At 37.5% G+C, this 12,017-nt stretch overlaps 1 protein-coding gene across 7 annotated transcripts in view; it reads right to left on the minus strand.

Moving 5' to 3' along the window:
* The window catches only part of frya (furry homolog a (Drosophila)), a 158,226-nt gene that overhangs the window by 71,029 nt on the left and 75,180 nt on the right, over window positions 1-12,017 (minus strand). For all 7 annotated transcript variants that reach the window (XR_005007006.1, XM_036565238.1, XM_036565208.1 and 4 more), the window contains exons 15-21: window positions 11,517-11,688; window positions 9,825-9,957; window positions 8,852-8,959; window positions 4,762-5,017; window positions 3,353-3,535; window positions 2,070-2,153; window positions 96-355 (exon numbers count right to left, since the gene is read on the minus strand). Coding sequence is in view for 6 of the 7 variants with exons in the window: in XM_036565238.1 (XP_036421131.1) it covers window positions 96-355; window positions 2,070-2,153; window positions 3,353-3,535; window positions 4,762-5,017; window positions 8,852-8,959; window positions 9,825-9,957; window positions 11,517-11,688 (1,196 nt within the window). In the remaining variant the exon portion in view is untranslated. The remainder of the gene's footprint in view (window positions 1-95; window positions 356-2,069; window positions 2,154-3,352; window positions 3,536-4,761; window positions 5,018-8,851; window positions 8,960-9,824; window positions 9,958-11,516; window positions 11,689-12,017) is intronic.

Below are 12,017 nucleotides of genomic sequence, written 5' to 3' on the forward strand. Positions count from 1 at the left end.
TCATGCTCTATTACATAGTAAATGTAGTACAGGCATAGTACAAAAGTGTACATAGTATAAATGAATTCTAGCTCAGGCTGACGTTAATTGCTCACCTAGGCTCTATCAGAGGCATGAGCAGCTGCAGGCGGGTAAAGGCGTAGGGCCAGGCGTAGCTCAGGGCTGTGGGGCAGTGTTTGGGCAAGTGCTCCTGTCTCAGCAGGCTGAAGAGGCACAGGGCCCAGGGGTCCCGCACCGACTGAGCCACCACCCACACCCTCGATGGGCTGAGGACGTCATAGTGACTGCTGAGGAGCCCCCCGCCCCACTCCACCAGCCACTGCAGGTCAGCCTGCTGGCCCACTGGCACCGACATCTGAGGGGAGGAAACTTATCAGTCAGAGAATTGCAACATGTCTAAAGTAACAGCTAAACTTAAAGGATAAGCATAAAATATTTACACTGTCATTAAACGTCAGAAGGCACAGTTATTACAATTGAAAACAAAAGCATGTAGACAGTAATTATTTCTCACTCGTAGCTCATTGAAACTAACAGAAAAAAAAATCTCTGTGTCACTTTCGCTGTGAAATGTTGTGACTGTGTTGAGCTGCTAGCAAGCAATGAGGGAATGACAAAGACAGCTGTGCTGAGATAAAAAAGACACAACTGCAGCTTTCTTCATATCAAACAATCAAACACATAAATAAAAACTAATAAAAACACTTTTATAAATGCTGAATTGCTTGTTCACCTATGAAAATCCAGTTTACTCCAGGTTCTGTAAATCTTACACCTTCCCATCTATATATATTCCGTCAATATTGTTGAGGAAAAAAACGGAATATTTCAACTCCAAAACAGGTAGAACTTTATTTTAAACATTTATGGCTATGTAACAGATTTTTCTTGAGAATCATCCTGATAGAAGAGGGAAAGGGGGTTGTTTTGGGTTTTCAGTTCTGTAATATTGTAATAAAGAGCTGTTTGAAAATAAAATTATAAACAACTATATTATTTTAATCACTCTCTCTGTGGCTGTAATGTAGCACTATTCCAAAGCAAATATATATAAGTATATATATATGCTTTAGAATAATTGAATAAGTACACCATAAGTAAAAGTATAGAATATAAGTAACTCAAAGTGAGATCTAGCAAGACTGAAGTACAGCCTCCACACAGTGGGGTTAGTTTAACACTGCTAAAACTACGCCTACTGAAGTAACCAATGTCTGGTTCATCATACAAGTCTGTATCCTCCCTCGTATAGATTCAATACAATTTCAAACTTTTTATTCATAGATTCATTAAAAATGTTCTATATATGTCATGTTAAAAAGCTCTCCTCCAAAATAGTTCATTATGGTGTAAATTCAAAGAAAGATATTGTTGTGCACAGACAGCAGTTCTACAGGAAGAAAAAAAACATCGTTTTTTGCGATATTTCAGTGTTTGCAGGTATGAATGAGACAATACAGAACGTTAACTAAGCATAACCGTATTACATTGTGTAATAACTGTGTAATTAATTATGGAATTATGTAAATACATTTAAAAAAACAATATCACATAACTTCAGGCTTCTAATGGGTTAGATTGCTGTATATATTGTTTGAGCTGGAACATAAAAAGGATATATTGATGAAGTTCTGGACATTTAAAAAAGTGCAATGATACATTTGTCAGACTGCATGAAAACCCTCAATAAATTAATCTGCAACATCTTAGATTGCATCACCTGGCAGAGGTGCTGTGCTGAAATATGTAAATATTACACAAATTTATTGTAAATAATCCTAAAATAAAAGTCCAAAATCTCTGATTTGAAAAGCTGAGTCATCAAAATACAAAAAACCGATAACTCTCCATGAGTAAAGGATCACCATCAGTGCTGCTGTGGAAAGGGAACAGTGGAAGCACACAGCCCGCATATTAAACATCCAGCCAAATACAAATTCATATAGACAGCAAACAGAGGAGACTTTGTGGCTGTACAGAAGCTGCTTCTGTTCAGTCGTGGCTCAGCCTCCCTCAGCACAGCACTCAGGAGAGCCAGCTAACATGCTAAAACATAAAGAGCTACTCACCGAGTCCCTCACCACATGGGCGAAACTCTCCAGGACCACCGGGCTCACCTGATCCAGCACGTCCAGCATGGGCCGCTCATCCTCCTGCACAGTATACAAACACCCACCACAGGCCAGCTTTCATAAACTAGCAGTACCGTGTTTACACTGGACAAGCCCTTAATCCCTAATGCCCCATATGCACACTTCATTTCTTCTCTTACATGACTTACATATTAGTTCCAAAATATTACTGAATAACAACTCAGATGCTTTCAAGGGGAATTCCACCAATTCTCCTAAATTTCTGAAGAATTTTATGGTTAAGATGTTAATAAAGTCATGTCAAGTCAAAGAGTGGTCTGATGTGAAATGATCTATTCTAAGAAACATGTAGAGTCAGATTGCTCACTGTGGTTGTAATAGGAACCAGACATCTAGTGTGTTTAATGCCTCTAGAAGCTCCCTCACACAAACATATAACATCAATACATTGCCTGATGCCTGAAGTTTTGGCCCAAAGCACAACACAATATTATTTTTATTATATATTTATTATTTTTAATATATATTTTTTATTTAGAAAACCTCTATTATTGGAATTTTCTACTACTTTTCCATTATTAGCATTTCTTTTAAGACATGTGTAGGTTCACTGGTAATTTTGGATAGTAAATAAAATGCCTATATTTACATAGCAGACATTGTAACCCCTGTAATAAATCTGAGTTATTAAGTTTGAATGAATCATTTCCCGTTAAAGCTCTCTGAAATGATTTTGTTTATATCTCAATGATTGAGACATACAGTAAAATCTTTGGAATCCCCCTTTAACAACTGAATAATAAGCCCACAGCTTATATTTACCATGTCTAGAACCACCATTTAGGTATAGCAAATTATCACGAACCAGTGGCACAAATAAAAGCACAAAGCCTATCAGGCTAAACAAAAAGACATCATAATAAATCTAATTTATTTCATTTAATAATAATACCTAATGACTTCATTCAAGCCATTGCTGGTTAAGGTTCTGCAAAACAATGTCAACTGCTAATGCATGGCTGACCTTTAAGGAATGGTTTAGTCAAATCTGCTAATGTTCCTAAAAATGAATGAAAACAAACAGCCGCCAACTGGCTTAGCAAATTAAATGATGCTAAGTGATGGCTACTAACTCCTATGCACTTTTAGCCACATTTGCTTGCTTGACCAAGCTATTCCTTTAAGGCCTGTTAAACTGGCAATTACTGCCCACAAACTAGAAAAGACATAAGCTGCAGTGTGTGAGAGGCATTTCTGACCTCACTGTGTCCGGTGGTCAGGAGGATGAGGCGGACCTCTCGGAGGATGGCCACAGCCAGTTTGCGTGTGGCCGTGTGGCAAGAGCACAGCAGTACCAGAGCCAAACCCTCCAGAGCATGTAGCACTGCAGAGTGAGGAGCACGCTCTGGAACAAGCCTGGAGCTGGAGCCCCCCTGCAATAACTAACACACACATTGTTTTCATATAAAAAGACTGTATTGTTTTTTTTTAGCTACAGTATATGTGGTCATTCGCATGTCCCATGTGTATGCAAGTACCTACAACATGTGCTGAAGTCAGAGACCACCCTTTATTTGTTTAATTTCCAAAACCATTTCCAGCCATTAAATATGTTAATATTTTTTAGAAGATACTTCTGAGGACATTAGATATAAACTAGGAAAGTCAAATGACATTCAAAGGAAAATATATATTTTAAATTTCCAAACTGGAATTTAAAAAAATGATTAAAAGATACAGAGAAAATGGGCCACCTAACATCGAGTAAGCCTTGGTAGACCACCAAAACTGTCCCTGTCAGATACACAGCACTTAAAGCTTTCATCTTTGAGAGAGGGGAGAAAATCAAGCTCCAGTCTTGATTCAGATCTGAAAAAATCTACAGGTGTTTCTGTCCATCCTTCCACTGTGAGAAGACAACTCAACACTATGAGTCTGAAAGGATGTGTAGCTGTTACAAAAATGGAAAAAAGAAGAAGAACATCTGAAAAAGTCCACTGATTGTGTTTGGGATTACTTGGATCATACACAGAAAATGCAACCAACTTCTAAGACTGAACTTTGGAGGTGTGGAAAAATATTCCTGCAGATTTCGTTTAAAAAACTGAAACCAAACCTACTGAAAAGAACAGAGGCTGTAATGAAGGCAAAGAGTGGACACACTAAACACTGAAATAATCTGTTAAATACATATTTTCTGTCTTTTCTCTGACACTGTAAAATGAAACCCTTTTACCTAATGGCTGTTTTAACTGGAAATTAAATAACTGTTTTAACTGGAAATTAAATAACTGGAAATTAAATAAATGAAGGGTGTTACCTACCTACTACCTAACTACTAAGTTTTATTACACACTTCAGTAACCTAATGATAGCTCAGACAGTTTGCACTGAAGCCCCTGTAGTTACTGAATAATAAGCCTTAGTATGTAATAAGCCTATTAACTGCCCTCAGCTACATTTCACTAAGCACTTGTCCATCATCTGCCCACCTAAAATCTCAATTTCAAAGCCAATAAAGGCGCAAAAATATTCTGTACATCTTATCACTCTTCAAACATCATACTGCTCAACACTCTTCACACTCTGCACTGTAACAATGGTGATGTGGATAAATATGGGTGTCCATATGGTGACATGGATAAATATATCTCTCTCCATACGGTACCTCAGCAGAGCAGATCTTAGCCGTGTCCAGGCTCTTGCTGGACGCGAGCAGGGCCAGTTTCCACTGTGTGAGGAGCTGCAGGAGCAGTTTGATGGAGGAGTCCAGCAGGGCCTGGTGTGTGTCCTGAACCTCGCGCAGCAGGAAGCTGCTAAAGCCCAGCAGAACCTCCTCTCTCCAGTCTGAGAAGTCCACCAGCAGACTCTGAAGGGAATTCTGGGCTATCAAGCGCAGCTCATCATCCATGTGGATGGTCAGCCTGTGAACAGAGTACACAAAGTTAAGTTAAATGATTAAATACTGGTCAAATAAGGTGAAAATATTGATATATTTTAGCTACACATAATAAACACTGTCCACTCCAGGCCAGATTCACTTGCGCTATTTGTTAAATGTTGCCTAGAAAATCAGAGATACTTGATATATAGCAGTGAAAAAAGGGATTTTGTTTTGTCCAATGTGTTAAACGTACAGAACTGTGTAAAAATCAGAGACAACCCTTCGTTTATTTAATTTCCAGTAAAAACTAGAAAAAAAATGATTCATTTTTCAAGAGATGGACGACTCCTAACAGTCATACAAGACCTGGTAGATCACCAAAACTGTGTGAGAGAGGAGAAAATTAAGCTCTTGCTTCAGATCTGAAAGAATTCACAGGTGTTTCTGTCCATCTTTCCACTATGAGAAGACAACTCAGCGCTATGACTCTGAAAGGATGTGTAGCTGATTAATTTTTTAGATAAACATCTGCAAATAAAGCAAAGAAGCTGCTGGTGTTCTCAGAACAATGGACTGACCACCCCAGAGTCCAGATCTCAGCATCACTGAATGTGTTTGGGATCATTTGGATCATGAGATGCAGGAAATGCAACCAACCTCTAAGACTGAACTTTGGAGGAGTGGAAAAATATACCTGCAGATTTCTTTGAGAAACTAAAAGTGAGTCTCTTGAAAGTAATAAAAACATGTATGCAATATATGTAAGTGCAAACGTTTACGCACAGTTACTTTAGATCTGATTAGTTTTAAAAAAAATGGAAGAAATAGTAATAATGGCATGTGCAAAAGTCTGGACACCCTACTAAGTTAGTACTTCACTCTTCCTTTAACAGACATCAAAGCAGGCAAAGGCTTTTTGCAGCCAGCTAGAAGTCTTTCTATTCTTGTTTTAGAAATTTTCACCACTCTTCCTTGCTAAAACTATTTTTTTTTACCATGTTTAAGACTGACCCACAGATGTTCAACGATGCTCAAGTCAGGGGAATCTAAGGGCTGTTCCAAAAGCTTCAGCTTGTGTCACTTGTAGTAATTCATAGTGGATTTTGAGATACATTTTGAATTACTGTCCTGCTGTAGAACGCAGCCTCATTTCAGCCTCAGCTACTGGCTACTACACAACCCCAAAGTATAATACAATGGTATGCTTTACAGTTGGCACGGTGTTCTTTCCATCAAATGCTGCTCCTTTTTTCTCCAATCATGACTTTTTCGTAGTGATTGTGAGTTTCACAGAATGTAAGCTGTAATAAAAGCAAAAGATGAACACTAAATGTTAAAGAATGATATTATATTCGGTCATTGAGGTTAAATATGTGTTTTCTGCTTTTTTCTTTATGCTGAAAATGGAATAACATGCACTGTTGATTGGAAATCAAATAAATGACAAGTGGTCTCTAACTTTTGCACAGTACTGTACACAGCCAGTCAAAGGTTTACGTACACCTGGCCTGCTTTGTGAAAGAATTTTAATATTTGATTTTCATTGGTGCTTTTCAATTATGTAGAAAAAAACAACTGCATACAACAGCCATGCGCTAATTCTTTGGGTATTTATCTTCAACACATTCATTATGTTCATTAAGGTATCTTCCTTGGTATGAAATGCAGGTTTGACCTAAATAATAACTAAAAAAAAATCTTTTCCAAACTTTTATTGAAAGCACTTATTGAAATTCTTTTGGGCCAAAGGTTCAACCACCTGAAAGGTTGCCGATGAGTGCTGACATCACAACAAGGAGATACGATGTGTTGCCTTTGGCATTGTTCCCAAGGTAGGGTGTTTGTTGGTTGTTGCTTTAGTTTTAGAGTTTATGCATCCAACCTTCTGTTACATGTGTTAAGTTACTCTAAGTTACAAAGAAAACAAGCTCTTTTATTAAAACATTTTGAAAACCTAGCTGACAGGCAGTGTAGCTCTGCAGATCTGAACCAACCCTCATTTTGAAAGTTAAAGGAAACTAGAATGATCAATCATTTAACAGTGCTATCAAACTGCATTTGAAGAGAACGAACAGAAGGGCTGCTGTTGGCTGTATTTCATCATGCGCATTAGTGAATTATGAATGAACACAAGAGGAAAATCTTTCAGCAGAATGATTAAGTTTTGAGTAATATTCTCTGAAAACTCACAGCCATGAGCTGGAACAGTATGCCCAGCCTTCTAAACCCCCCTTTTAAAGAAACTTCATGGACATTAAACAGTACTTTAAGTTTCAGCACTTATAAATAATGGGCTTTTCCAAGATCTCCCATTACGGCACATGCAGCAGTGAAGCTTAAGAGAGAGATCAGCTCCAGTCAGTTGAGCCTGGCTGACCTAATGGCTTAAACATGAGGAATTAGGTCCAATTAGACCAGTTCTCTGCTCAGATTGCACTGAGCTTACCAATTCATCTGCAGGCCAGGAAGAGCTCATGTTACCGAATAGCCTCTGAGAAACCTGACCAGCGGCTGAGGGAGGTTTTGAGCTTTCCTCTTTATCTCTCCCTCTCTCTCACACACACACACACACACACACACACACATATGCCAGCATATACAAACACGCATAATCAAACTGAAACTATTTTTGGGCATATTCTGAGAAGAACCAGTTCATTGCAAAAGACCATAAAGCCTGGAACAGTTGAAGGTAAAAGAGGACGACCAGCAACCAAATGAAAGAAGACAATCAGAGGAATCATGAACCAGCCATTCAGAAGCCTCATGACCCGAACACAAGACAGGGCATTCCTGAGAAACACTATCCATGAGGCTGCCAGGACTTTGAAACATATGTATGTAACATATGTAAGTCTAATTGTTTATGCACAGTTATTTCAGATCTGATTAGCTTAAAAAAACAGTTTTGACACCCTAATAAGTCAGTAATTAGTAACTCCCCCTTTAGCAGACATCACAGCTTGTAAATGCTTTTTGTAGCCCAGTTAGGGGTCGTTTCTATTCTTGTTTTAGGATTTTTTACTACTCTTCCTTGCTAAACACTTCTAGTTCTTCTACATGTTTAAGATCAACCCACAGATGTTCAACAATGCTCAAGTCAGGGGACTTTAAGGGCCGTTCCAAAAGCTTCAGCTTGTGTCATTTGAAGTAGTTCACACTGGATCTTTGAGATACATTTTGAATTATTGTACTGCTGTAGAACCCAGCCTCATTTCAGCCTCAGCCACTGGCTACTACACAACCCCAAAGTATAATACAACGACATGCTTAACAGTTGACACAGTGTTCTATTCATCAAATGCTGCCCCTTTTTACCCCTAACTTAACTTTTGGTGGTGATTGTGGTCAAAAGGTTCCATTTTTACTTTATCAGTCCAAGCACTTGCTTCCAAATGTCTCTGTGTTTTCTATATGTTGTTTTGCAAAGTAATTGTGCATTACCACACTAATAATAATAATAATAATAATAATAACAATAATATTAATAATAATAATAATATGCCCCATGTATATTATGTACATGTAAGAAACAATATTTAACCTGTGTTGTAACTATTAAATATATGTAAGTACATATATGTAATAATTTGATAGTTAGAATTTTTTCTAAGCCTCATCCTACACCTAATCCCACCATTTACCCCTGTAGTGAAAAAGAAATATTTTTGCTCTTTCGGTTTTAAGAAAATGAAACATGGACCTTTGGTAAAAAGCCCCTTACCAAGCGCCTTTTGTTTGTCCTGACATTTTAGATTAGCTCTGTTTTTCTCTGGTTTCCTGACAAAGTCTGACATGTCTGACCTGACAAAATAGGAAAACAAAGACTCACATACACACACACACACACACACACACACACACACACACTCACCGTGCCAGCAGGTCAATGAGCTCCAGCTTGCTCATGCCATCAGGCAGAATGCGTGGGATGGCAGCCACACACGTCCTAAACAGGTCAATCTTCGGCTTCCTCTCACCGCTGCCAGAGAACACAGGGGTCAAAAACAGCTGAGCAAAAATTTGGCAACACTATTTCAACATTACACAACAGACTGAGTTATGTGGAAGCATTCTGCGGCTGGTCCAGACAGAAACAATGTGGGGCCTGAGCACGTTCACCCTTATTTTTAAGAGTGCAACTTATTTTTAAGAGTGCAACTTTTAAGAGTACAGGTGGTTCTCTGGAGCAATGCTTTAGAAAAAACCCAAAAGAACCCAAAAAGCACTTTCAATTGAGTGGCTTCAATTCAACTGCTTATTAAAGGGCCACTGGCAAAGGGCCTTTAGGCGACCGAAAATATTTCTTCCATGGCAAGAAACACTTCTTAGCAACTTTTTTTGGGGACACGTGCATTATTCATGGTAATCCGTTGTAACTATTCCTATCTGCCTATGCCCAATTTAAACAGTAAAACTGCAAGGTATGTATTTTTAGTGCGTTTAACTACCAGAATATAAATAAATAAAACGTGTAGCCCTATCAATATTTCTCGGTTGGCTGTTAACCCTGAAAAGTCTCAGGTATCACCGGCCATAACAAAAGTTTTTGCCTTATTTTTGTCATTGTTTGACAAGGAAACATGCAGAAATGAATAAAAGCACAGACTCAAACCTGCCAACTGAATGTAAACCAAATGTAAATATAATTCATTATTATATTATTATTTATTTATCATTATTATTATATATATTAATTATTTATGTAATTAACTATTAACAAAACGAGAGTAATAACTCAAGGCGTCTGCGGGTTGAGACTATTATAGTACAGTCCTCTGGGCTGGAGCAGGTGAGGTAAGTCAGGCACATGTGCTGCTGTTGTACGCGTTCTGTGTAAAACTCACGTTATCATGTCCTCTGGTTCTTTATTGAGCATCTGGACGTTGGTGAGCATCATACAGCGACCCACTTCTTTATCCAAATGTCTCAGGATGTTGTCAATGGCTTTCCGTACTTGGGAATAATAGAGGGACATTCCTACACAATAAAACACACACAGACAATACAGACAAATGAGGCATGAAAAATAAACATCCAAAGACAAGCTTGATTATTTTATTTCCTGCCTGCCTGTCTGGGTTGTTTCAAACTTGCTAAACACATATATTTCATTTTCCTTAGTTATCCTTTCATTTATGTGTGATTTTACTGTGTAATTCTTTACTCTAAAACTGCCACATGTATAAAAACCTATAGGGCTCTTCAAGGGATATATATATATATATATATATATATATACACAACCATGACAACTCAAAGAACCAGTTGAATCCTCAAACCTTTTTTGTTTGTTTGTTTTTTGGTTAAATGGTTCTTCTCTGATGGAAAAACTGTACATCGTTATTGGAAGAAGTTTTTAAAAAATGCTTCCACTTTTGTTCCACTATTGTTAGGAATCAAAGAATGCCTTTTTAGTACACTCTTAGCAAAAAGCATTTTATATAGTGAAAAAAAAGGCTCTGTGACTTGTATCAATAGCAGAACCTTTTGGTTGCTCTACACATACATTTTTTTAATGGTTCCTTAAACATAAACAACAGGTATTCATTAAAAAACAATATATAAAGGAAGAATCATGACAAATGAAATGACCATTTGAATGTTTAAATGTTTCTTTACATGATTTAAAGGTTCTTTGCTGTGTCAGAGAAACTACTGTATACGGTTCTTTGAAGAACCTTTTAAAAATGTTTCAGTATAACACCAAAAATGGCTCTGCTGTTATTGTGATTAGACAAAATACCAGACAAGCGGTCCAATTCCTGACATAACAAGTAATCACAAAGTTATTCAGGTCAGTGAACTGAGTTACCACCAAACGTTTGTCTGTAAACTTCATAATAAGATTGTAGCAGCATTTTTAATGATTTTTAGTGTTTTTGAGCGCTAAAGCACCCCCTAATGGTTGGACCAATGATTGGACCAATGACTGATGAGCAGAAAGATTAATTGACAGAGTGAGATCATGCTGAATAAAAAAGTCAATCATTTTTGATGATTATTTATCTAGAGAGGCCACAGAGTATTTCTAGGTTGATTTCGAAGCATTAGGATCAAAACCCAGAGACTAGTTCGAAAAGGGTTGTTCTCAAACAGTTAACGATTGTACGTCATGTGTAATAAATACTCGATTTTCACGAATAGCGCCCCCAGTGGCCAAATCTTTTGAAACTTCACTGGTTGTTAGAAAGTACATACATAGAGATACCATTCAAGTTTCATAATAATGGGTCAATATTAAGCCTTTCAAAAGCCTGCTGAAAGCTGATTGGCTAATGGTGGCCATAAATTTCAATATATCAAACTGTCCTTACAGATTTACTTCCTCAGAATTGATAGGCTACCTCAGAATCTTCTACTGAAGATTCTATTTAGGCATTTTTGAATTTTAACTTAATTATGACTTGTTTAGAAAGGTTAATTAGCATATTACTTGTTTTGTCATTGTGGCTGTTGTTATCCTTAAACAAGAACAGTTATGCATCAACAATGAATAAACAGTAAACTAAATCTGCCTCGTGCTTTGATGTTTTCACCTATAACTTTGGCCTCTTCCTCAGTGAGGGTTTTGCTCAGGTAGGTTTTTTTGACACGCAGCGTGTTTCCTGAGGGCAGAGTGGCTCCAGTGTTCGGCATGGGCGGCTCTCCGTCCTTCTGCTGCAGCTTATCAGCTATAACCAGGAATGCTCGGAGACCGATATTCATCCTCTAATGCACAAATAAAAACATTACACATCAAATAAACATTCCATCAGCTGAATGAATCAATTTACGACGCAAAATGCAATACAATACAATTCTGAACACCCTTAGCCAAATTTCATGCTTTGTTGATTTTCTAAGCGAAAATTATTTAACACATCCTCTACAGAGAACGCACCTAATTATGGCATTATTTCTGATAATTTTAGGGCACAATTTCTCTTTTTTTGCTAAATTTAACATGTTGGAAAAAACTGACCATAAAATAGACATAAATTTGCCATAAATTTGTACAGGCCATTTAATTTTTTCCTCAATATGTTAAATTCAGCAAA

The sequence above is a fragment of the Colossoma macropomum genome, unplaced genomic scaffold (assembly GCF_904425465.1).
Source record: "Colossoma macropomum unplaced genomic scaffold, Colossoma_macropomum, whole genome shotgun sequence".
Lineage (NCBI taxonomy): Eukaryota > Metazoa > Chordata > Actinopteri > Characiformes > Serrasalmidae > Colossoma > Colossoma macropomum.